Source organism: Numenius arquata, chromosome 18, assembly GCF_964106895.1.
Source record: "Numenius arquata chromosome 18, bNumArq3.hap1.1, whole genome shotgun sequence".
NCBI classification, from domain to species: domain Eukaryota; kingdom Metazoa; phylum Chordata; class Aves; order Charadriiformes; family Scolopacidae; genus Numenius; species Numenius arquata.
Genome location: NC_133593.1, coordinates 9307736 through 9334229, shown reverse-complemented (window position 1 = coordinate 9334229; position 26494 = coordinate 9307736). Strand labels below are relative to the sequence as shown.

General features: G+C 43.1%; 1 protein-coding gene across 1 annotated transcript; it reads right to left on the bottom strand.

Moving 5' to 3' along the window:
- Window positions 1-7646: 7646 nt before the first annotated feature.
- GDPD1 (glycerophosphodiester phosphodiesterase domain containing 1) lies at window positions 7647-26150 on the bottom strand. Its single transcript, XM_074160705.1, has 10 exons — window positions 25879-26150; window positions 21088-21130; window positions 17096-17231; window positions 16375-16420; window positions 14926-15044; window positions 14070-14159; window positions 12870-13003; window positions 12235-12294; window positions 11510-11561; window positions 7647-10967 (listed from the first exon to the last, which is right to left on the bottom strand). The coding sequence occupies exons 1-10, from the start codon at window positions 26012-26014 to the stop codon at window positions 10845-10847; spliced, it is 939 nt and encodes a 312-aa protein (XP_074016806.1). The 5' UTR covers window positions 26015-26150; the 3' UTR covers window positions 7647-10844.
- Window positions 26151-26494: the final 344 nt, after the last annotated feature.

Genomic DNA, 26494 nt, shown 5'->3' with positions numbered 1-26494 from the left:
AAATTCTTTTGGCTTCAAAAATCAGCATTAAAATCTAAAGCTACAGACCCATAGCTCACCCCATGGCTACTTCTGTCATCTCAAGCTTCTCTGGCTTTTCTGGATCAAACCCAAAAGTTTCTGTAGAGAAGAAAAAGACAAAGGACCCTTGACCTTCCAACCCAGGACCTCAGCATAGTGCTCCACAGAAGAGGAAGCTGCTACACCCTTAACCAGAGTCTAGAGCAACAACAGACAAGCAGCATTACCCCTGCTCCCCCGGGGGGGGACCGATTCCAACACACCATGTGCAGAAACTGCCTGCCTTTGACACCCAGCATCACCCGGGCTGAGGATGCCCTCTCCACAGGAACCCTGCAATCTCTCTTTTGCCACACCAGGCGTGATGTCACTCCTGTAGCACAGAGCCACAAAGCCTGCAGCTGGGAAGGGCCTGGTCTCCAGGGACTCCAGCAGCAGTGTTGGTAAATAGAGCAGTGCCAGGGCACTTCTCCCTGGTCAGCGGCCAGCCCTCCGGGCCGTGCTGGCAACCGTTCAGGGGGTGCCCCCAGAACCCAGGAGAAGATGCTGTACCTCGGTACCTCTCCTGGGAGTCACAGGCCGAAGCATCAAGCACACCTTTGTGTCGGATCCTACCCGGGGTTTCAGGCTTTTATTACGCATTTACCTGCTACAGTGAGACGGTTGGTAAGGCAGGACCATCCCCTGCTCCCCCCGCCGTTACCTGGCAGGGCCGGCCAGCCCCTGCCCGGCTCCCGCGGGTCCCTCCTGTTGATCCCCTCCTTCGCTGGAAGGGTCTGGGAAACAGCAAACCCCTCTCCCACCTCGCTGCCCCCGGGGACGCTCTCCCGGGCTCCGACCTGTTGCCCTCCCCACCTCCAGCCCCTCGCCCGGCCCCGCAGACAAAGGCCTCCGCTCGCAGAGCCCGCCCCGGGGGCGCTGCAGGCCCCTGGCCCTCTCCCCCTGAGGGGTCAGAGCTCCCCTGAGGGGAGGCCGCCTCACCGAGGGGCCTGAGGAAGCGCCCCCCCCCCCCCCCCCCTCGCTGGGGGGGTGGGGGGGAGGAAAGGCGGCTGATGGCGCAGCTCAGCACGGCGGCCCGGTCCCGACCCCGGCCCCGTCACCCACCCCCGGGGCCCCGCCGCCCGGCCTTCGCCCCCCGCCGCACTCACTCGCCGCGGTGCGGCCGCCTCCAGCGCGTCCCCAGCGCAGACGGAGCGCGGCGGCCGACGCGCACCCCAGGCAGCCCCGCAGCGCCCTCCCCCCCTCACCGCCGCCTTCCCTCCCCCTTATAGCCCGCTGGCCCTGAGCGGCACCGCCGCCCGCCAATCGCCGCCCGCTGGCACATAGCAACACGCCGCCGGTTGGCCGCAGCCAGCCGCAGCCCATTTTTTGACGACCAATCAGAGGTCCATACCCCTCCCCTCGCGCGCGCACACACACACACACAGACAGACGTACGCATCGCTCCCCCCCCCCCCCCCCTCCCCGCCCCCTGGCTCGCGCAGGCAGCAGCTGGGGCGCCGGCAGCCAATGGGAGCGGCGCTGGCGCTGCCGGCGTGGAGCGCGCGGGGGGGACAACAAACAGACGCGTTTCCTCTTAAAGGCGCAGGCGCCGCTCCGGAGTTGCGGGGGGGGGGGCGGCCTCACGGAGCGGGCCCCGGACAGCCCCCCCACGGCGCGGGGAGGCGACAGTGCACCAGCCCTGCCTTCAGTCGTGTGTGTGTGTCCCCCCCACCCCGGGCGATACCGCGGCCCAAAAGCTGACGGGCAAAATTTTAAAAAATACGGGTTTATGCATATCAGGCGGTCATTAATTACAGACGGGGGGGGGGGGGGGGGGGGGGTTGGCCCCGCAGACGGCCCCGCAGCTGGCTGGTGAACTTCCACCACCATTAACCCGGCTGCCTAAGTGCGCCATAGGGCTGTAAATATATTCCCTGTTGTAAAGATATTCCATATCGTAAGCTGTTTTATCATAGAATGGTTAGAGTTGGAAGGGACCTTAAAGATCATCGAGTTCCAACCCCCCATGCCCTGGGCAGGGACACCTCCCACCAGACCAGGTTGCTCAAAGCCCCATCCAGCCTGGCCTTGAACCCCTCCAGGGATGGGGCAGCCACAGCTTCTCTGGGCAACCTGGGCCAGGGTCTCACCACCCTCACAGTAAAGAATTTCCTCCTAATATCTAATCTAAATCTCCCCTCTTCCAGTTTAAAACCATTACCCCTTGTCCTGTCACTACACTTCCTGACAGAGAGCCCCTCTCCGGCTCTCCTGTAGGCTCCCTTCAGATATTGGAAGGCTGCTATGAGGTCTCCCCGGAGCCTTCTCTTCAGGCTGAACAACCCCAGCTCTCTCAGCCTGTCTCCATAGGGGAGGTGCTCCATCCCTCTGATCATCTTCGTGGCCCTCCGCTGGACCCGTTCCAACAGCTCCATGTCCTTCCTGTGTTGAGGGCTCCAAAGCTGGACACAGGACTCCAGGTGGGGTCTCCCCAGAGCAGAGCAGAGGGGTAGAATCACCTCCCGTGACCTGCTGGCCACACTTCTCTCGATGCAGCCCGGGATGGGGTTGGCTTTCTGGGCTGCCAGCACGCGCTGCCGGCTCGTATTGAGCTTCTCATCCCCATATCGTATAGATACTCCCTATCTATATCCGTTATATCTGTTATATCGTAAAGATACTCCCTATCGTAAAGATATTCTCCGTTTCTCCTGGAAATGGCCATCAGCCCCATCCTCAGGCCGGTAGCCGCCCCAGCTTTAGTCTGCGCTCGCTGCTAACAGCAATTCCTTGAAGCACAGCTTTAATAATATTTAATAATATTTGATACCTGCCCTTTTTCCTCACACCAAGGGATAAAAGTTACAAATCTTGTTAGCTGACACATGTATTTGCTTTATGAGTTTATTCTTACCCTAATGCTCCGCTGCTTTAGCAAATTCTTAACAAATATTTTAAGGAATTCTCTAGCAATGGGTCGTTATTGGTAGCCGCAAGGGCAGCGTTCTGTTCCATACGTTAAATGTATAGACTCTGATACACACTATTACTCTACAAGGTAATATTCCTATTAGCTATGATACTCTTTTATTAATTATTATTATTATTATTATTATTTTATTACACGTGGGTAGAAAAATAGCCTTCTCCCTCCTGATAGGAAGTAAATAGAGCCTCCCACCATCTCACCAGGGCGCCGCGGGGCCGTATTTAACACGTCCGGAGCGGGGCACCTGCAGGAAGCGGTGACAAAAAAAAAGTTGCTTGAACTTTAAATCACCGAGACTCCCGAAAAGCAACCGCAAGAACCCAAAGCTGAAACCATCAGCAAAATAAACCTACACGGCATCGTAAACCGTGAACGTCTGTTTTCACCCCAAAGTGAGCCAGGCAGCAGAATTTTCAGCTTGCCCGTAAAAATATATTATTTACAAGGCAGAACTAAAGGTTCTGTATGTATCCATCTACACAAAGGTCTCCGTTGTAATAAGCTTGCTTGAGATGGTGCTTAATTGGAATGACATTGATTTAAGCTCCGCATCACCACGGGAATCTAGGGCTTCGCCGCTTTGAAGTGGTAGAAAAATAAGATGACAAAAAAAAAAAAGGCCAAAATTTCTTCCTTTAAACTATATGCTAATCCTTCCGATTGATGAAAAGTGGAAGCTTTCTCAGGGTAACAGTGCCTCATCGGCGGCGTCTCCCTCCGTCGGGAAAGAATAAAGTGCTGGTTGGGTCCTTGTCACTTTCTCACAGGAGTTTCAAGTCCCGTTTTCAGGCGGGACTCTGCCTTAGGGAGTTTGGCCGCAAACTTTGCCAGCGCAGCTCGATCAGCGCCACGAATGCCTTCACCGGGCTAAGCTGCTGAGAAATCTATTAATTTAAAAAAAACAACAAAACAAACAAACAAACAACCCACCCCCAAACAATCAACCCTGAGTTTTGGATCTGACCTATTGGACAGCTTCGCTTTCCACTGAACAGCTAAGCAGGATTTTTTTAATTTACTTGCAAACATCCAATTTTCTGGGGGCGGAAGAGCACAGTTAGCGTTCCCCTGCTCAGCGTCTGCCGTTAGTTTCAACTTTTAGTATAAATTAAACTAGAAAAGCCTAATTAATAAAGCATTGCTGACTGGGGCTAACTTTTGCTATCCCACTGCTGCGGCGATATTGAGAGGGGAGAAAGTATCAAATCACTCACCGAGATACTGCCTTCACGCTTTTCGTGCTGCGTTAGAATTAAGCGGTACTTAAAATCAGCAAAAAAAAAATCTCAGTTTCTCAGCACTCCCGAATTTTATTTGTAGCTGGTGTTATTGGCCTTCTAATCAAGGTACCTCACCCAATATTGCCTTTCTTCTTTATTTGCGAAGTGGGGATACTTCAAACTTTTCCAGAGACACTGGGAAACAACATCTTCAAGTACTTCAGATGGAAGAAAGGTGATTTCATTTATTAACAGCAGGAGGATTTCCCCCCCCCCCAACTTGCAGAACCACTATTTTTGGTCCAAGAAAACAGTAAGTGTTCCCCAGTGCTTCATCTCGTCCCCCCCCAGATCACCGAGACATCTGGATGCAAAGGTGTGAAGCCCCCACGATCCACAGCCTGGTGGTCACTCCCTCTATACTTCTCATCGCATCTTACAGCGAGGAACCGGACCCCGTCCGTAAATCCACTGCCTACGTCACCCAGCCCCAGAAATGAGGCCAAACACTCGGAATTGGGAACTGGACGAGCATCTGGGACGTGGTTTAGGGACGGATTTTTTGGCAGTGTCAGGTTGATGGTTGGACTCGGTGATCTTAAAGGTCCCTTCCAACCTCGACGATTCTAGGATGCTGTGATCTAGTCGATGATCCACTTTGAGCCCAGCCCTGCATTGCAGTTTCCCCACCAGCTCTCCCTCTCCCGGGAAGAGCCGTGGTCGGGGTCGGGGGGGGACACAGAGCCCCGCCGACAACCAGCGGGGAGGTGGCGGCCTCCCGCGGCCGGAGGCAGGAGGACAGGCAGGACCCGCCGCCCGGCTTTTGTTCGGGTTTTGTGGCTTTTGTTAAGGTTTTGTGGCTTTCTTCTCCTCCCCCCCCCCCCCTTTCATCAGGGCACTTCACACAGGCAGGAAAGCAATCCTTCCCCCACCCACGCTGGAAATCCCAGGGACAAACCAAGATCGGCGAGATTTCTACCAACATCTGAATTTCACTGAATTTTTAGAGTTGGAAGGGACCATAAAGATCATCTACTCCAACTCCCCATCATCACATCAGTGATCTCGCTCATCAAAGTCAAAAAGCATGACCTGAAAATACCTCAAAATAGCTGCACCTCAAGCCTTCTTGCTTTGGATAAAGTATTAAATTCTTCTGAATATTCTGTTTGAGTACCAAGTCCGTTAGCACTGCAGATTCTAATAGGTTACACAACCCTAAGTGATCATAGATGGACACTTTTCCATCTTCAAGAGACACGTGAATATTCATTAATGCTTCCCAATTCCCTGTTCTGGTTTACTAACCATTTAGAATGTGCAGTAAGTAATAAATTACTGCCCAGAGCAATCTGGGAAATCCTCTCAGCAACCTGCCAAAAATCCTTTAAAAGTTACTAAATACTCACGTACAAAAACCCCACTTCACCTCTCTTACCTAATACTTGAGGCCTCAAGGCTTTAAAATTACACTTGACCTTAAAACCTAGTATTTCATGTAATTTAATGGAAATCCAGTAGGAAAGCTGGAAGTTTACCTCTAGGACTCGGGGAAACGTTAACCTGCTCATCGTGTGAAAAAGAAAGCGCTTTATTTACAGCAAACGATCACCCAACACAGGACAACACAACGCTGTACAGAAACTTGTCCTAAGTGGAATAATACGGGCATATTCGAATCACAGCTGGTTTGCTGTCCCCGACTCAGAAGCAGGCACCTCTCAACTGCCAAAGGATTTTTACGATCCATAATCCATTGATCTTTCATTGATCATCCACAATCTTTTGCATAAGTCTTCTACAGAAAGAAGCAGGTAAGAGATGCGCTGGGTGAGGGAAATAGCTTAATTAGAACAAACGTGTCCTTAGGACACTAGGGAAAGGTGTTTCAGGATAATTTAAGGGACGCAGGAAGGTAATTTTTAAAATTAAGTCTAAATTATCAGATATTTACCAATTCAACAGAGACCAAATAGAAAATTGTGGTTGCTAGCCAAGTGAAAAAAGCAGATAAAGTCCTTTTACAACAAAGGCTCTCGTTTCACTCCCAGGCCAGTTCCTCTGGTACCGTATCGTACACGCGCAGGTAACTGAGCGTTTTTGTTTCCCCCGTTGAACTCGGATATGATACACATACACAGGCAGGATACGATATCCCCCACAGCTGTGAACAGCTACACTCTGTAATTAAACCGATGAGCCCGTTATAGGTCAGAGCAGATGCCCAGAACCAGGCCACGTAAGATGATTTTGTCAGTGTTTTCAAAAGCTGACCTGTAATGTTATAAACACACACACAACCTTATGACGCTGCCAGGATTGGGCCATCATTAAATTGGATGAGCATCAGACAATATACTTAAAAACCAGAGACACACCCCCCCAAACCAAAAGAGCTGGCATTTATTTAGGCATGCATTACTCTGCTTGGGAATTAAGGATCATGATTTCTAAAAATAAATAATCAGAAAGCAGCTCTGATACAGACAGCCATTTTTATACTGAAGCGCAAAGGCCAATGCTCACACGCAATCACTTTTGAGCACGGCTGCCCGAAACGCCAGCATATGTCATACTTCTCAAAATATTATTACAGTAAGAAGCATTTCTTAACTCTTTTCCACTTGCTGTTTTCATCCATACAGAGCTACAGACTCCGTTTGAAGTTAAAGGTGCTACAACCCTAGAGAAGTGGACACAATTTGTCAGGTCTTTACATTTAAAGATGCCGATGGCAAAAACATTTACAGAGAATCAGGGATCTTCATTCTTGTTTCTCCCCCTACCTTTATTACACAAGACCTGTCTACTTCAAACTGAATAACATCAAGTAAAATTTTAAGAGTTTAGTACCCAATTTGTACACCTTCCCAGCCTTCTCCCAGCTTAAATGTTGATTGTTTGAATTTTCAGGGGTGCAGAACAAGCTGCCTGCTTTGAAGCACGCGATGCCCGCTCTGCAGACAGACCTTTGTTTGGAAGCAACGAGGAGACGGCACGTACTGCGCCGCTGAGCCAGCAGAAATCTCTGCACCGTTCTCTAGCACCGCATACGGGACCGCTTCTGACCACGTTTATCTACTACCGTTTCTGTCTTAAAATAAATTACAGAAAAATCAAACTGGAATTGACTTCAAGAGTTTTACTTAAAAGTTGGTTTGCACGTGGAGAAGGCAGGCTTAAGTCTCCTGCAGGCTTCATTTACCTGCACATAATTGCAGCTGTTACGATTATGAGAAAATCAGTACCATTGCCAAAAATTAATTTCAAGTTCAGAGTATATAAGACACCCCCCTCTTTTCCACAACCCTATCCACATAAAAAGACCACCATCAAAAGCTCAATATTTACTACACTATAAATATAATATCATAGTCTCAGAAATTATAGGCAAAGAAGTCACAATCAATAAATATTTAGTCTTAGATCTTTTATGAGCAAAGATGTTTTAATGTGTCACATTTCAAGAGCAGCAGTCTTTCTTTACAAGAAAAGAAAAATCACTTCATAGATTTGGAGCTAGAGAGGTCCACAAGACTTTCTGCAAATTAAAAGTGCATGAAATACATGCAGCATCCTTCATACATAAAGTATTTTGCAATTGGGTTGAGAACACAGTAAGTGTTAAACAATACTTAAGAGTTAAAAGTACCTGAAGAGAATCTCTCCTTGGAGAGAGAGATTAACTGAACATCCTCCTGGACAGCTGTGCAAATTCTCAACAAATGCTTTTCTGTACAAGTGGTTTAAAAATCACACAGTAATTTCTGGAATATTCAAAACAATGATTTGATAGAACAAACATTCTACAGTTACCTCAATTCCACGTTATTTTGTTACAAACAGTTATCATGGCCTCAGCCCTGGCGCACTGGTGCTCAGATTCACAGTCCCATCCATGCAACACTATCCGTCTCCAGAGATCAAACTCTAGCTCTTGTACTAAAGCCCAAATGGGTGACTGAATAAATTCGGCAGCTTTTCCAGCACTGAACCCCTTCCCTCCCACGTAACTTGACTCAAATTTCAGATAGATTTACCAAAGAGAGGTCATGTATAAACAGCACAGTCAAAAGCTACATCAGATGTAGGAAGACTAGTGGTTTAAAAATGCGTTGAGCATCTTTGAAGGCAGAAGTTTCCAACACCACTGCTAGAGATAAAGAAGAAAAAGCTTAAAATGAAATTAAAAATTCATAAGTTTGTCATTTCAATAACTGTGCTTTGTCATTCAGTATAATAAAGTAAAATAGCTTATTTACACAGTGATGAGGGGAACTTGAGAGAAACTGAGTCATCACCTGTCTCTTGAGAGATCAAGTCCAGAAATCAAGACTGGTATTTTAAAACTTCGCTTTTCCTAGCCTAAAAAAGTTTTAATGTGTAAGTGCTGTTCGGTAGTATTGTCTACAACCAGAATTATATTTGCATCTTAATATAGGTGTCCATGTTGGAAATTCAATAGCAATAAAATTGAGTTGAAGAAAACCACACTGCATAAAAACTATCTTGAGCTACACACTGGTTAGTAAAGCAAATTAAGACAGTTTTTAATTTACCTACTGAGCTGCATATGGAGCCTATTCTGCAACTATTCTGTGACTACTGGAAAGCAGCAGAACTATGACTAGCCTAATTATTAGCAGTTACCTGACCGCACATAACTGGTCTGAAAGGGAAACAAGAAGCTTAGTACATAATAAATAATTTCATCCTTTTTCCTATGGACAGTTAGGAGGAAGTTACACTTCCCTCTCTTCCATTCAACAAGCAACCAGCCTGATTAAGTTCAGAGGAAATTGAATTTACAGCCATCTTAACCAGGCAGATATTTAGAAGGACACCATTAACTCACTTGCTACCATCATCACATGTTCACTTAAATAGTAAATACGGTAGTTTCTTCCACTTCATCCATGTAGAAATATTCCTCAGAAAGGAATTATAATGCACAAACGAATATTATCCATCCAGATGGACTTGACATTCTAACGCTGACAGCCTACTGAGAAACACAATGAAATGGCAAAGATGCTCCATGATTACAAGCATGGCACAGCAGCCAGTGGAGTGACACAAGAGCCTTCCAAATCCAAGCTAGCAAGGGAAGAAAATTACAAGTTTTTTTAACAGTGAGTATATCTTGCAGTAAATACACTCTTGCATCTGGCTACTATATTTGTTATTAAGGTCCATGATTTTCACATAAAGTTCCTTAAAGAAGTACTTTCACTAAACAATAGTTTTGTTCCAGCAGTATCTGATGATTAGATGACTGAGCTTTATACATGTCATTGTGTATAATTAAGCTACAGCAATCAAATTCCTTCTGAAAACCCCTACCACTAACATGACAACACCAAAGCACGCAGGTGTGGCAGGCTCAAACCTGTTTGACACACACATAACACCTGTTGACAATGACAGAACAGCATGTAAGCTTCCAGAAATACATTCTTATCAAACCCCATTCCATCACACTTGGGGTTTCCTGGCTTTTGCCAGTAAAGTTACTTTCATGTCCATGCACATAAACTTTAATGAATATTGAACATACTTCTGCAGAGAGAAAAGACTAAAATTTACAAGCACCCCTGCCTGACACTTGCTCCTTTTGTTTTGGGTGAATTCATTTAACAGGAACATTTTAATTTATTCCTGAAATTCCTGACCAAACTCAGTCTTCTTTGGTCCCTCACCCAAAAACCAACTTCCCATTCACCAAGCCAACAGATGTTAGAACTATAAATGTGCAAGAACATTGGCTTCCTTTGTGAAAAGACTACTTCAAAGAAAGTGTAATAAGTGCAATCTTCCCTTCTGGAAAGCTAACTACTGCCATGCCATGGCAGCCTGACAGGCAGGTCAGAACCAGAGGCAAACGTAGCCCCTTGCAGTGGAATTCAGTGTCAAACCCAGAACCTGGCTTAAACACTGCATTTAGACCTTGACCAGTAAGTCACAGTATTACCATCACATCAGAAAGGAGTCTAAATACAGTCGCAACTCAAACTCAACATTCTATCAGTAAGAATAATGGAGTAAATCTATACTGACGAAGTGAGCTAATCTGGTAAAACAGAGACTGCCTTTACTGACTACACTCCACAGGCTAAACTATCTGGCTACCCACAGAGTCTGCTTTCTGTTTCTCCTGTGCGTTGCTTTTCTTTTCTGTTGTAATTACAAGTTATCTGAAAACTGAAAGCAACACAAGAGATGCATATACACAGGGTACACTTTCAGAAATTCTTTAGTTTCTGCCCACTAGAATATAAAACTGGAATAACTGACATGTCTTGATATCTGCTTAGGGACACTCGTGACAGGTAAAATAACGCTTATTATCTACAAGTATCCTACCCAGCAACTTTCTTTCTAGTCATCGCTACTTATGAAGTGCACCGCTGCTAAATGAGCTATTTACAAATGTAAACTATGTAATTAAAGTTTTAAAATAAATAGACAACCTTTACATTAGGTAGCAACTTGACAACAAGGTAATAGATCATCGAATTACATCTTTCAAAGAATGATCTCTGTATGCTGCTCATTTTTTTTCAACTTTTTTTTTTTGAAGAAAATCCTTGGCTCACAAGCTATTCTGCAAGAACCTCCTTGGTTTTCTTCCTTTATGCTGGATAATTGTGTAAAAACTCCTTAAGTTTTGTTGGATAATCTGTCATTACTCCAGTTGCTCCCAGATCAAACGCCCTCTTGTATTCTTGTTCCTCATTCAGTACCCAAATATAGACCTGTAAGATGAAAGACAAATTATTACAGGAAATACTCAAATTTAAAAAAAAAAAAAAAAGGTGACTTTTGACCTAAATTGTTTCATGTGAGAGAGATGATGGCACATATATATTTAAAACAACAAATGATTACACTGTGATGCCAAAGACATGCACACAAACATATCCAACCACTCCCTCCTTGCCCTCCTAAAGGGGGCATTTTCTAGAGGTGACTTCACCTCCATTTCATTACCCAAGACTTCAGATATTTCCACAAGTCAAAACATTATTTTGTGAAAAGCCCAAAATAGGTAAGCAGTTCAGCAGATTTTGTAGGCTTAAGTCTGAAGCGGGGGAAAAAAATAATCTTAAGGGGATTTAAATTAAAGAGTCTTCTTCCAAGCACACAATTCTTCCTTTGCAACTACAGAACTGCAAATATAACAGCATAAACTGGCAACACAACTGAAGGTGTTGGGGAGAACATGAACCCATCTTAAGGCTGGTTCAAATTCTCACTAGGTTCAAAGCACATTTCCTTTAGCTTTGCCACACTGTACCTGAATGCCCCGAGCAGTGAGGTGGTCAAAAAGTGCTTTCCGCATTAGCAATCTGCAGAAAGGAGAACAACATCATTTAAGAACTTCAAGTGTATATGAAATTTTCAACGTTTGTTGATGTTCTATAATAAGTTTTCCATACAGCATTTAGATTCATTTTTTTTCCCCACAAGCGAGTAGAAACCTCATTATAGAAAACTTTTAGTTCAAACAGCTCAAGGCTGGTTAACACAGATACCCAGAAATGGATATTTGCATCAACTCTTCTGAAGATCAAACCCAGCAGACGACTCTTTCAGTTGCCTCTGAAGCACAGACTCTTCTTAAAACGCAGTGTTCTCCACGTGAGCCAAACAGTATTTCCTCTGACAACACTATGAAACAGTCACAATCCTGTGAAACGTGAAAAGCCGCACTCTGAATCTACTTACAGGCTAATTAACTGAACACACTTAACGCCATAAACTAAATAAGACTCCATTGGAATAAGGCCCACTGTTACCGCACCTCAGTATGTTTCAGTGTATGAAAAATAAAAGCATCCAGGAACACCTACGTAAGACGTGAATACGATTTATGCTGCGCTGACAAAAAAGCTAGAAGAAACTGAAAAAAAAATTGCAACATTCCAAGTAGCTATAGCAATAGCTAGTCTTAATTGCTTGAGCGAACTGTTAATACATAGGCAAAATATAAATAAAAATTTAATAAGAATAAAATCTTACGTGTCAGCTAGCCAGATAACAAATTTCTGGCTTCTTGTAATCTTCTGAGGTTCTTTCAGCCTGTTGAGGAAGAGGAAACAAAAAATTACCGGAACACAGCTTAAAATATTATTTGAGATATTCCTGCAAAAGGAACATGAAGAATCAATCTTGCAGTTTCTCAAATTAGTGCAGTAATTTCACTGTCTAAGACTGTGACTTAGAATTGGGTTACACAAGAGAAATGTGCTACATTTAAGAGAAGCAGCAGCAATCTCCCTCAAAAAAGAGGGAGGAAAGGGCAAGAATTAGCTATTTGTAAAGCACTGCTACGTATTACTATCTAACGGCATCAGCACAAGCTCCGCTGTAAAGGCAGCTGCACGAAGGCGGTATTTACAGGAGATGCTGTAAACAGGAAACATCGATATACACAGCCAATAACAACTGAGGAACTCAGAGCTGGCGAGAGACAGGTTAAACACAGAGGAGCAGATTTGCACAGCTTTCTCTTAGGAATATACAAAAGTGCCTACACTAACAAAATAGTATCCTCAGCCTGAGTACAGCGACTAAACCAGTGCCCAAGCTGGCGTTATCATTCACTTGCTTTACTACCACTTCAGTGCAGCATCCACCAGCGGACTCTCACTCACTTGAGGATGATGGAAGGCATGGGAATTTCCAAGAATTCTTCCTTGAAAGGAATGAATGGCAGCAGACCAGTGTAGAAGAGGCCAAGAAGCAGGAGGACACGTTGCAAACAGAAGATGATGGGAATGTCAGCATTCTGCAGGAACCGGGAAAGAAAGACTCTTAAATTATCTTGGTATATTGTTGAGACTGTTGAAATTAAATTTACGCATCAATGCATGGTTAAAGTTTAGCACTTATACCTAAAGATTAGGCTGTCAACTCTTTATTATCGATCTGCCACTGAATTTAAATTACTCTTTCTGGTAGCTTGTAATCCAAAGTTTTACACAATTTGAAGGGACACTGGGACCTGGAAAGGTGAAGTTTCACTGTCACAGTATTGCTTTTGTTACCTGCCTTCATCACCTTTCCAGACTGCATCCCACTACGCAGCATCTTCTCTTAGATTAGTATTACCGCAAAGAACAAGCTGTGCTTTAGCACAGGATTTGTTACAGTTTGGTATCACATGAACTCACTTCACAACACATTTTTAAAGATGCTGGTTATGCACCAAAATATTTGGGTGTTGATGCTATGAAAATGAACAAATGTGACTGCTGTTCAGGTAGGAAATGGTGCATTGTCCTACACAGATAGATCAGAAGAGTATCTGTACTCTCAACCAGATCAATTTCACTCAGGGGCGTAACTCCTTCGGACTAAGCACAATTTTAATTTAATTCTAAATTTTACAATTCCTCAGCACAAAAAGGAATAGAATCTGTAGCTGTAAAAAAGCTTTATATTAATATAACTGTGTGTCAACCAGCGTCCGCATCCATTATTTTCATAAAAAGAAACACACAATAAGCAATCCTTAGAAAAATTGCTTTTGTACCAGATGAATGATGTGCAAAACAGGCTCTAAGAATTCCTGGCATACAATCATAACACCCTGTATTTTATAGAACAAGAATAAAACATCATGAAGTGTAATTCCTCAAGTGTTTTATTGCAGAGTATACGGGTGTTAACTGTGCTTGTTTTATTGTAATAGTGTAATAAGCAGAATACAACCTACGTGTAAAGTCTCCCATCATATCAGAAAGTCTGGCATTGCTGGCTAGATCTGGATTTACAGGGTGCTTTTCTGTAAATTTTGTTGCCACACAGTAACAAGCAGGCAAGAACGAAGCTTAGCTTGGGCTCATTCTTACCTCCTTAAGACACTTTGATACAACCTCGTAATTTGCATTTCCCCATACCGTCAAGTGCTCTCGCTTATACTGACTCACCAGCTCAGAAACCTGCAATATAGAAAAGCAGAACGCTAACGTGGATTCACTGAAAATTACGTGCAGCATTATACAACTGGAACTCTGCTTGCTACTTTTCAACTACGAAAGTAATTACAGAAAAGATTACAGCTCTTCTGTACGCTCTCCCAACTCAGGATGATTGTGCTGCGTTGACTGGGAAGAAACTGGCATTCAGGTCAACAGATACAAGGAAAGAGCGTTACATCTACAAAAACCCCTACACAGTTTAAGCAAAATAGTATGACAGAAAGCAGATTTTTTCTTTATCTTTACACTGACATCATGTTTTTATGCTGCTTTGGTAGGCAACAGTCCATAAGACTCCCCAGTATGAAGTACAAAACAACCGTGTCTCTAGTAGCATAGTGTCAGGTTCATGTCAAGATAAAGGGTCAGTAAAGAGCTGTTTGCTGAATGTCTTGCACAAAATCACTTCTCTGCCTTCTGTATTACCTCATGCCCCATCCCTGGAAGTGTTCAAGACCAGGCCGGATGGGGCTTTGAGCAACCTGGTCTGGTGGGAGGTGTCCCTGCCCATGGCAGGGGGGTTGGAACTTGATGATCTTTAAGGTCCCTTCCAACCCAAACCATTCTATGATACACGGAGCAAGATCTAACACGTGAAGGACGAAGCAGTGCAAGGAGACAGATTTTAGTGCCACAGACTACTAGCAACTCCAAGAAACTCTTCTTTTGGAATTTCAACATCATTTACATGACATTCAGTCTCAGCTCAGCGTAGATTTCCATGTACCTTTTTGATCAACACATTGTTGTTCACTTTGATGTCAATGTTGACGGGAGTTTGTGGAAATGCCTCAAACACCTCTTTTAGGAGTGGAATACGGTTGTCTTTTCCCTCGCAGTGACATTCTGGGGAAACAAGAACATTGACACTGTTGTGACCATTTTTAATACACTGCAGATAAAAGCTGAGATGTCAGAGCACTTAAAACTAAAAATAATATATAGTTCCCATAATTGGCAAATTTTTTAACTAAAAAAAAAAATTTTACTTCACTCGGATATTTGCAATTAATTATGACAGGCTCACTTCTGTAATGAAAATGCTCTAAACATATTGTATGTTTAGCTTTGAACTTCATAAATTCAGACATTATTTAGCAACAGTAGGAGTGCAGGCATGGTTAAAATCTCAAAATAGCAAACACAGGCTCAGTTACCACATACCAAATGCAATGAGATTAATATGAAACGAGACCAAGTGAGAAAACCTTTTCCTTCTAGGAAAATTTACTGTAGAAGCATAATGAGTAAAGGGAACAGAAGACAAACACCCCAAATTTTTTTGTCTGAAACTGCTTGTGGCTCCAGGCAATTAACTGAAGATGATCATCCATCTCTTTGTATTAGTGTACATGAACAAAATTTGTATTATTGTGCATAAACAAAACTTATATAGGTGTGAAAATAACATGTCATGGATTAATGCATTTTAAATATTTTGCAATTTTGAAAAGAAAAGTTTAACACAACATTCACTTGCCGGGCAATTCAAATATGGAAAGGCTACATAAAATAGCTACAAAGCCCCTCGAGCAAACACACCTGACATAATCTCCAGCAGGCTTTTCCAGGTGGAAGTGCTCTCAGTGTGCTTTATTCAAATCACAGTCCCACAAATCACATTTTTCATAAGAAAACAGATTACGCTTTTTCTAGATTTTCCTCTCCTGCAGCAAGATTGGTACTGAACTTTAAATCATACACAGAGTAGCTACTACTCTTTCCATTCACCCTTCTGAAAATGGCTATATTATCTGACACCTCGTAGTACTTCAAGCCCAGAGTGCACCAGCACAATGACATTTGAGTTGTAAAACAACTCTCTGCCTTCTCTTCATTTTTGGAACAACAAATTTTCAGTCAGCACCCTCTGAAGATCTCACAAGGGAACTGAAAAGCGGTTACAAGAAGCAGAGAAGAAAATAATTGAAATGTTTACTTGGAGAAAGATATCTTACATCTTAAACTTATAGTCCCTGCCAACTGGTATGGAAAAAAAACCTGTATTTTGGTTTCTAAAGCTAGGATTACATTTTCCTTCTAAAACTTCTCTTATCAAGATACTGATAGAAGCAACTTCTCGTTTCTACTCCCTTAATCAAAATAAAAAATTGCCACACTATAATAATGGAAAATTAGTTACTGTAAATTGAAATGGCAAAAGACAAAAACTTACCTTTTTGAAACGTGACATCCAACTTGCAGAGATATGGTGGAAGTTCCTTAAAAATAATGGGAAATGTAACACTAATTCAAATGCAGGGATATAATCATGTCTTTTCTTGAAAAATACAAAAAATTATAATTCATAAGCCTTGCAAGTTATCTTTGAAGACAAAATTAGTATTTTTTTGTAAATCTTCTTGCCCAAAATGTGATTTAGAAGCATTGTGTTCATTCTTACTTGAACTATTTGGCATTCTTAGACTTGTGCTACCTGTAGCTCAGTAAGGCAAAACCTTTCCAGATGTCTGTCTGAAAATTCTGAGAATTTCACTTAAATATCAGATGGAAAGGCAGTTCTGTAAACCAGGCTTTTAAAACTGTCAATGCAGGTGGGGTTCATCTACTGGTTTTCCCATTAAAAAGCCGGTCATGTGAGAAGGAGCTTGTTGACGAAGCTTCCTTTGTCATCAGTATGGCAACACAGGCCCACCTCCAGAAAGCTATTCATCCAGCCCACTACTGGATTGGTTAATCACCCTCTGGAAATGTGCCGGTTCTTCTCCTTGGACTACACAGGCAGCCTAGTTAACCTTTTTTTAGTAAGACAAGATGAATCCCCTCCTTAGATTTTGGATACTAGACGTACACACACAAGCACACAACCTTCCCCAGCCACTCTACAAACACATTTTTAAACATCATCTAGCACTAACATTTATTCTTCAACTTACAGAGTATTTGAGGTCGGATATGTTGACATCAACTCCTGTTGATCTCTTCAGGTTCTCATCATGGGACACAACCACTTGCTCATCTTTCGTCAGGTGACAATCCAGCTCCAACATGTCTGTTCCTAAATTAACCGCACTGGAAGCAAAGAATTCTGCCTTGAACCGCACATGTATCTCGTACAGGTCCAAACCTAACACATACATGTTATTCAACTAAACTAACCCCAGTGAGGGTACTTTAGATGCTTCATGATGCAACGGATCCTCACAATCTTGCTGCAAAGCAAGAAGCAAGTAAGTCTGCTGCAGTGGGAAAGCTGATGCAAGAATAAACAACATATCGCAAATCAGAGATGGGATTTGAACTCAAGAGCTTTGGCTCCGTCTTCCACAGAAATCCGGCAGCACACCCGTGATTGCAGCCTTCCACCTCAGGATTGAGAAACCTACTTCTAACCTATTGTTGCAGAATTCTGAGTGCGATGTTTATTAGTATCAGTATGTTTACCAGTGGAAGAAGCGGGCTCTTTCAAAAAAGTAATCAATTCTGTGGTAAGCATAACCAACAAATGACAGAGATGTGAAAGCCTTTTCTTTACTTGATTTAAGTTAATCAGGAATGGATGGATCAGGAAATCAGCAATGGGGCTTTCAGGCTTTTGGCTAGCAAAATTACACTAAAAAAAATGTTATTATTTTAAGGAAAAGTTTTATTTAAAAAAAGAAAAAAAAAAAAAACGCTAAAACACCCAGCCATATTTTTCAAAGAACAACAGCTATTCCTGTTTCAATCCGCTGCTTTGAAAAGTTCTAATCCAATCCCAAATCCACTCTACAGAAGCTTAGCTCACAGGAGAAGGAGTAAAAGAAAGCAGAAAGTAGTAGTACTGCTGATGAACAATAAGTACCCGAAGCCTCAAACCAGAACACAAAAACTAAGCTTTACTCCAGCAAGAAGTGAATTGCCCATTTCACTAGGAAAGATACTCAGAAGATGTCATTCCAGCAGACAGCTAGAAGTCCCAGCCCGAACAATTCCTGCAAAACACTGGGCTGTTCTTTTCATCAACCTACAAACAAACCTAGAAGATCTGTGAGTGCAGTCTATACCCGACCCAAAGCTCTGAGACTTCAGTAACAGCCTTTTCCTTAAGAAAAGGGCTTTATCTACTGCTGAAATAGACATGCCATAAACATTCACAAATGCAATAACAAAAAAGAACATACTCCCATTAGTGTTTAATGTAATTTCTGGTCCAGCTGGGATAATGATCAAGAAGGGGGTTGTCAAATTAAAACCAATTTGTTAACTGTTTTCCAGTGCCACTAATTAAGAATTAGGAAAGGAACAAAATCCTATTACATGTGGAAGATACAGCCTGTTCTGTGTAATTTCCCCTCCTGAGGAAAAGCATCTCCAAATATGCTATAGGAGATTTGCCAAATTTGTAGTAGAGTGTTCCCATCTAGTACCATGTATTCTCATTTAACCAGCATAATTTATTAGAAATATTACCACTTAAGAAACTCTGGACTGATGCTGCGTAGAAAAAGGAGAACAACAACTTGCCTTGTTAACAAATTTGAGAATCTGCCAGGCTCTTACTAGCAGCTTGCTGTTAAATAAGCTTCCTTAAAGTGCTAAGTTTTTTTCAGCTGGAAATCAGTTTTTTCTGCAGTTCTATAGTAACACATCAAATCTACATCGCTCCAGAGAAGACTCCAGATGTTCTCCAGATTCAGAAGAATGCACTGGGTTCAGATCCAACTGCTCCAAAACTCAAGTTGTGAAGCAGGCTCACATTTGCAAACTACGGTGAGAGAGCTCTGCTTGTGTTTAACTCTTTTCAAATAAAATGACATACCAGGAAATATATAAGAAAAGCCTTACCTTGGAAACTAAGTTCCATTAAGCAAGGTCTAATATAGCACGACGTAGAGAGTTTATAAATACAAAGTTGGTCAGTACTTTTATTACGGTAACTACAGTGTTTAAAACATTCTCTCCAAACAAAGTATGTTCATAAAAGAAGAGGAAATACAATGAGAAGTTACCTGGAGAGTTTATTCAGTAGCTTCCTGTTGAGACAATGCTAAAGTACGTGGCTGTATTAGGAACAATTAAACTGGTAATTAAAGTCTTATGACATCTTTTATGTCAGATCCCCAAATACTTTAAGACACTACAGTTGTCTCATTTAGCTGAAAATCAGTTATTGTAAAATCTGAAACCAGATTAGGGGTAGGTCTTACACTGCAGACCAGCAATCTCTTTTGGATTTACCGACACCGATGGTCAAACGTGTCTGCTTGTCCAAACCTGCAGGAGCAGCTCTTGCAGGCATGCCCAATTTGGCTCCATGCAAAATCTGATGGGTTTGAAATTGATCAGTTCATAACAGCCGTCTGAGCCAATGCAGATAATTTTTCACCACACAGATCACCAATTTCCTACCCAATTCCTTTTCCTCACTCACCAGGAACGAGCGGACGGGAAGGACAAAGCCTTTATCCCACCACAGAGGAAGCCAGAACATCTTCTACTGCCTAACACAAGGGAATCGCTCTGACTCTGCTTTCTGCAGAAGTAATACACCTTTGTTATTCAGCCAAGATAATCTCAAAACAAGTAATGAACTTTGCTATCGGCGGTTGAGATGAGTTCGAAAAGTGGACCTCAAGACATTTGTTACACTATGGTCATAAAATAATTAAAATGGTCAGAAGAGAGACAGACAAAACACGATTTGACTTCCAGCACAGTCCTTACTCTAAGTACCACAGCTTACTTCTGGGAATAAAAATAGGTTATGGTATAACTTAATAAGAGCACTATACACATAAAAACAGTATAATACTGAACAAAAATTAAGAAATGGTTAAAAAAAAAAAGCAGCACTTCCCAGAAACTGTGGTAACAGACTTGAAAAAAGGCAGGCCAGCAGGAAAAAAACACAAAACTATGCTAAGCTTCCATGGAGATAGAAAATACTGCAGTACTTTCAATAGCACTGTTTGGTTGGGAAAGCTGGCACTCCTCAGCCTGCAAGGAAATGTGCAAACTGATGAGGCTACTTAGCACAGAGCAAATTAAAAAACCTCAAACAACACAAAGAGAAGCCTGCATAATTCGGTCACTGCTCATTGACAGCTGGAGTTATAGATATGCTGCTTTTTCAAATGCCTTTGAGGACCTTGTTAGAATTCACTACTTAAATGCTGGAGGCTTAAAAGGCTTTCCAGTACCAACTCAATTTTAAACCCCTAGATAAGAGGCTTTCACACACTGTGCAAATGAAGTATGTGTATGAAGGGGAAAAAACATAACACTAACATTTTTAATAGCTTTACAGACAGCGTATTAAAAGTCAGCTAACATTAGGATTTCAGTCACAATAATTCTAGGAGACAAATTATTAACTTTCTATATAGAGGAGGGAACTGCATGTTATGAAACTGTGGAATATCTAAGGGAACTGCTTACAGCCGTAATAGCAGTCAACAGATTCAGACTTGCTGAAATCCAGCCTTGTGTACTAATTAGCATATTGGTATAGGCTATGATCTGAAATACCTTTTGAGAAACATCACTGTATCTAGAAAAAAAACAGTGTATGATATTAGCTATGAAAAATAGCTTTATAACAATAAATAAACTAATGGAAGTAATCGCCATTAAACATGGAAGCAGTATTGTTTCATGTTTTATTAGCTAGAACAGGAAGAATCAGGCCTCAGGAGTTTTATTTCCAACTGCCAGTCCACCACATCACTGTGTACAAACCATAGGTTGTGATATCCCAATTCCTTCTTGTTTAAATTGGAGTAATTTAGCAATCCACAGGAGTCATCCAAAGGAGAGATGACTTTCAGAAATAGGACACTGTACCCCAAACACCTGATGGAAGTCCTATCTTTCTTGATTGCTTCACTCACTGAAGACAAATGAGAAAATCGCTGCTTTAGGCACTATTAGTTCCATTGGTACTCACTGGTGAAAGGCTGCCATCGTGTTTTCCAGATTCTCTCCAGCACCTACAAAAACAACGAAAAAACTAGAACATGTACAAAATCCTTTTACTCCCCTTAATCCCAGTGGAAATAAATAAATAAGGATTAAAAATTTTACATATTTTGAGGAAATATTTGTCAGAAACTCCTGTTGCCGCTAACCTACTGGGGAGACTCAAGAGACAGAGCTTTCTCAAGGTAAAGCAATTAAAAAGAAAAAAAAAAGACTGTTATCTTGGATTTGTATAACACTTTGAATATACAAACCAAAGTGTTTATTTTACCAGAGGCTGAGTGCCCTGTTTTTCCTTAAGGGCGTTCTATTTGGCTATGACAGTATGCTCCACGGGCACAGGACAGGCTATGCAAAAAGCCTACTTTAGAGTTAGTGAGAGGAGTAACAAGGGGAGAGGTAACAAGAGGGCGAAAAGAAAAAGGAAAAAAAAACCACAACCAAGAAAAAAAAAAAAAAAAGCACTGAAGACTCTCTAAAGCTGATATTCCCTAAACGCATAACCCAGTTGATACTCAAAGAGGTGACAACCTCTTTTTTCAGTGCAAGGATGCTTCCTGAAACAGCACAAATCTGTCAATAAAGGTTTATGCTGCTGGCAAAGGGAGGTCTCATACACAAGGAATGAAACACACATCAACTCCAGTTAAGAAATGAAAGGACAAGCAAATTTAATTTTCTCTCAGGCAGGAGTAAACTCTGCAACTCTTAAGCCATCATTCTCTACATAGAAACCTTTGAAAATCAGCCTGGAAAAGATTGTGCCTTCTCTTTCCTTCAGAAAATACGCAACGTTACATACTGAAAACCGAAACAACTTCAGGAAGATACACGTACTGATGAGGATATCTATGCAAATTTTAACTACTCTTTGACAGTGATGAATGACAGACTTTGTAAACAACAATTATAAAAGCTTCAACTAAGGCCTTGCCTATTAACAAGACCTTACCAGTACATACTTACCTAAGTCTGTGTTTAGTTAATTAAAGCAACGCAATTCTATGCACGCGCAACTAGCAATTGAAAATTTGTTGTTATCAGGGTAGCTTGCATTGGTAGGTTTACAAAATGAAAGACTTAACTGACTTTGAATCATAATGACAAAGTCTGCAGGGTTTAACGTAGCCCAATACAGCAAGTCCACAGCAGCTTCTGTGATTAGACATTTACTGATATTTTATGGAATTTGATTGCAGAACTAGGAACAGACTGAGCGGCAAAAGCGACTGAGGGATAGAGGAGAGCATGAGAACCTCATCGTATACTTCTGGTGGTCGTCTAACAGATGGGAAAAACCTGCGTAGGACCTGGATGAGTAGTTATAAGTTAACTGCAATAAAAATTGAGGTTTTAGATAACTTATCAACTCTGACAATACAGCCCATACATCCTGAACGGTAAGAGAGGACAAAAAAAAAAAAAGAGTTGGTCTTCAAATTGTGAACAAACCAACAGTATCCTCACATTCCTGGGCAGAAATTATGAGTAATAGTAATTAATGAGTTGGACTAGATGATCTTTATGGTCCCTTCCAAATCTAAAAATTCAGTGAAATTCAGTGAAATTTTCAGAAATAAAACTTGAAGTGACTGATCTAACATGTCACACATTAGGGAGGTAGGTATGGTGACTCAAACCAGTTGGTAGCAAAACGCCTGACTCGTAGTGTTTTGGGGAAATGAGGAAAAAACTCGAGATATCAGTTGAAACAGGAATTCTAAATTGGCAACGTGACTTTCACAAACCACACTCCAAAAAGGGAACTACGACAAGCAAGTGATTTGATGTACCAAGTCATCCTCCCTCCTTAAAAATGAAAAGGCTGGGCTGACTGAAGGGCTTCTGACATTTTATTTACTTAAACACACCTCCGGATTCACGCATTGTCCATTTGTGTTGTGAACTACGTGCATTTCCCATGCAGAAATCACCTTCCCCTGCAGTGTCCTGTGAGCGAAGGTGGCCACATTCAAAGATCATGATTGTGCACTCTAACTTTGAAAGGACCATCACGGGACAAGAGGGAGTCAATGTCAAGCACTGGCTCAAGAAGACGACCCTTTGAATTTCTGTTGTTTTGGGTTTTATCCTGTAACGTAGGCAAAGAAGCCCGTTAGGAATAATGTTGCCAGCAGGTCAAGGGAGGTGATTGTTCCCATCTACTCCACACTGGTGAAGCCACACCTGGAGCGCTGTGTTCAGTTCTGGACTCCAAAGTACAAAACAGACATGGATCTACTGGAGCAAGTCTAGAGAAGGGCTGTGAAAATTAAGGGATGAGAGATTCTTGCATACAATGAGAGGCTGAGGGTGATGGAATTGTTTAGCCTGGAGAAGAGAGGCTTGGGAGGATCTTACCAACATGTATAAATACCGGATGGGAGGGAGTAAAGAAGACTGAGCCAGACTCTTCTCAGTGGTGCCCAGGGAAAGGACAAGAGGCAACAGGAACAAATTGAAACACAGGAAATTCAGTTTATAAACGTAAGGAAAAATATATTATTTTTTTTTTTGTAAGAGTGATCAAACTCTGGAACAGGCTGCCTGAAGAGGTTGTGGAGCCTCCATCCTTGGATGTATCCAAAACCTAACTGGACAAGGTCCTGATCAACCTGTTCTAGTTGCCCCTGATCTAGTCAGACGAGACGATTTCCAGAAGTCCCTTCCAATCTCAACTATTCTATGATTCCATAAAAATTATCATGCTACCCTGTCTCAAAACCCCTGCAATTCAGTCCATGCAGTGGGCATAGAATCATAGAATTGTCTAGGTTGGAAGGGACCTTTAAGATCATCTAGTCCAACCATCAGGCATCGACAGATCTCTAACACAGAATACCAAGACTTAATTATTCATCTCAGAAATGACCAATTTTAAAATTATGCAGAAATGAAGAAATAATTCAGGGATGCTTCCACTGGAGAGCTATAAACTGAGATAAGGAAATTCTTGCATGAAGAAAGAAGTAAAATCAAACCCCATAAACTTAAAAAACTTCACACACAGGGCTTCATCTCAGGAAGGAAAAAGCCAAACAAGTTAAGTGCTACCTTGATCTCCAAAGTTAATAGGAGTAATGCAATAGGAAACCTGATGCTGAGTCTAAAGCTACAGCATGACTAAAGCCTGATGCGAATTCAAGTCCCACAGGAATTGAAGTTACAAGGTAAATACTACAGAGAGTAAAGAGTAAGTGATCTTCAGTCTCATGACACCTGATGAGCAAGAAGCTGCTGAGATGTTAAAGTCCGTACTTCCACCATAGGTGTATCTCACAGCGTACATGCCGACACAGAACAATTTGAAGACCGTGGACTTTGTCTCGGAACACCTAATGAATAATCCTCCCATTGAGCAAGGCTTTCCTGTTGTTCTAATGGAGCTTAGCGCAACTGGCCAAAACACTTGCATTCGAGGCTTCGGGCTGTGTATCTTAACCAAGGTCATCGCAAAGAAGTGAGAAGAAAAGAAGATTAAGGAGATCATAGCAAGTTCCAACAAAGACATCCCCAAGTTTTTAATAGCTTGCAAATTAACAAACAAACAGGTAACAATCAAAATTGAGAACCTTTGTTTGTTGAATGAAAATACATACCTACCAGGAAATGGCTAATATGTACACTCCAAACCAAAAGGTTTTTTATGCTATGGTAATTTTAAGCAAAAGGTATTTTATGCTATATTTAAGGCCATAGTTATAAAGAAATTTAACCTGTCATATAAACTGAATGAAAGAAATTCAAGTAATAAAATCTATAAGAGATCAGCTCTGGGTTTTATATTTTAATAATTCAAGGCAATAGTAATAGTTAAGGACCACCGGCTAGAACTGTGATCAGACACTGCATAAACTGGCACTAGATGTGACATTGAAAACGGCTTAAACTCAGCATCTGACATATCTCCCAGGGAATTTGGGGAAAAATATTAACTAGAAAATTGACTGACAATGTTTTCATTAATTGAATGGGGCAGCAGGGAAAAGAACAGGAAAATATTATTTGCTGTATTTTTTTTTTTTCCTCCCAGCGCTTTGGAAAAGGTAGGAAAAAAACCAAACCAAACTTTAAAAACATCTTTTAGTTATTTTAGACAGAAGCAACCAGCCCACCCACAAGGCCCTGGCGCAAGGTGCACGGAGGAGACGAGACTGTCGAAACGAGATGGGTTTTAGCAGGGCACCGAAGCATTAACCGTCTGCAACGGCACTGGGAGCGGGAGAGAGTCACAGCAAACGGGCATTTCTTCTAAATCCAGAAAGGAAAGCAAAAAGGCAGCGAGAGGCAAGGAGATTGACCCTTCGTACCCGATCTAAGCAACAGCCAGCCGCCGCTCTCATTAGGAAGAGACATACCACAATACAGAATTACTAAGGAGACAAAACATATACGTTTGCGAGGGGAACCAGCCGCCATCCACGCAAAACAAGCTAATTTTCGGCTGACGCGTTTGGAGTTCGGAGATTAATTCAGCTTTGAAATCAAGCACCGGTCAGCAGGTGGCACCTAAAATTAGGTTGCGGGAGGAAGGTTTAAAGGGAGCCGGCAGCCCCTCAGCGCCCGCCCGCCCCAGGCCTCGGGGGGAAAAGCGTCCCGAGGGAGCGGAGAGGCATCGCCGAGGGGATCCCCTCAGAGCCCGGAGCCAGGGAAGGAGGGAGCCCCCCCCCGCCCCGGGGGCGGCCGGTGCCTTCGTCCGCCTGAGGGAAAGGAAGGGCGGGAAGCCGAGCTCCCCTTTCCCCCGCGCCCCTTCACTCACCGCCGCGGTGGGAGATGTGCCGGCAGCGGAAGCGCTGCCGCTTGGGTCGGTGGAGCAGCCCCGGACATTTAAGAAGAAGCGCCGATGTGAGGACGTATCCGCCCAGCGTGGAGAGCAGGTACAGCGTGGCCGACATCCTGCGCCTCTCGCCGGCTAAACCCCGCTCCTCCGCCCGGCCTCGCCCGTCCTGTCCCACCCCGGCCCGGCCCGCAGCCGGCTTCCAGCGAGGCGGCGGCGCTGCGGGACCCGCTGCCACTGCGGCCGCGCAGCCGCACCGCACCGCCTCCCCCCCCCCGCCCCCGGGCCGGGCAGGCCACAGCGCGCAGGCGCGGGGGGACCCCCGCCCTTCCCGCCGAGCGACCGGCCGCGAAGTGGGGTCCTCTCAGAGGGGAGCGGCCGTGAGGTGGGGTCTCCCTCCGAAGGGCTCCCCCTCAGAGGGGCTCGGCCGTGAGGCGGGCTCCCCCTCAGAGGGGCTCCCCTCAGAGGGGCTCGGCCGTGAGGTAGGCTGCCCCTCAGAGGAGCTCCCCTCAGGAGGGGTCGGCCTCATCCCTCGCACCTCCAACCCATCTGTCACAACTCGCTCTTTATTTTTTAATTACCAAATTCTGCGAGTGAT

What these genes read in the sequence shown, in the direction of transcription:
- GDPD1 (XM_074160705.1), bottom strand. Translation starts at nt 26,014, where the DNA reads ATGTCGGCCACGCTGTACCTGCTCTCCACGCTGGGCGGATACGTCCTC. An exon ending in GGATGTCACGTTTCAAAAAG is followed by an intron (nt 15,045 to 16,374) that starts GTAAGTTTTTGT and finishes TTGTTTCCCCAG; the next exon opens with AATGTCACTGCGAGGGAAAA. An exon ending in TCACTGCTCGGGGCATTCAG is followed by an intron (nt 10,968 to 11,509) that starts GTACAGTGTGGC and finishes TTCATCTTACAG; the next exon opens with GTCTATATTTGGGTACTGAA.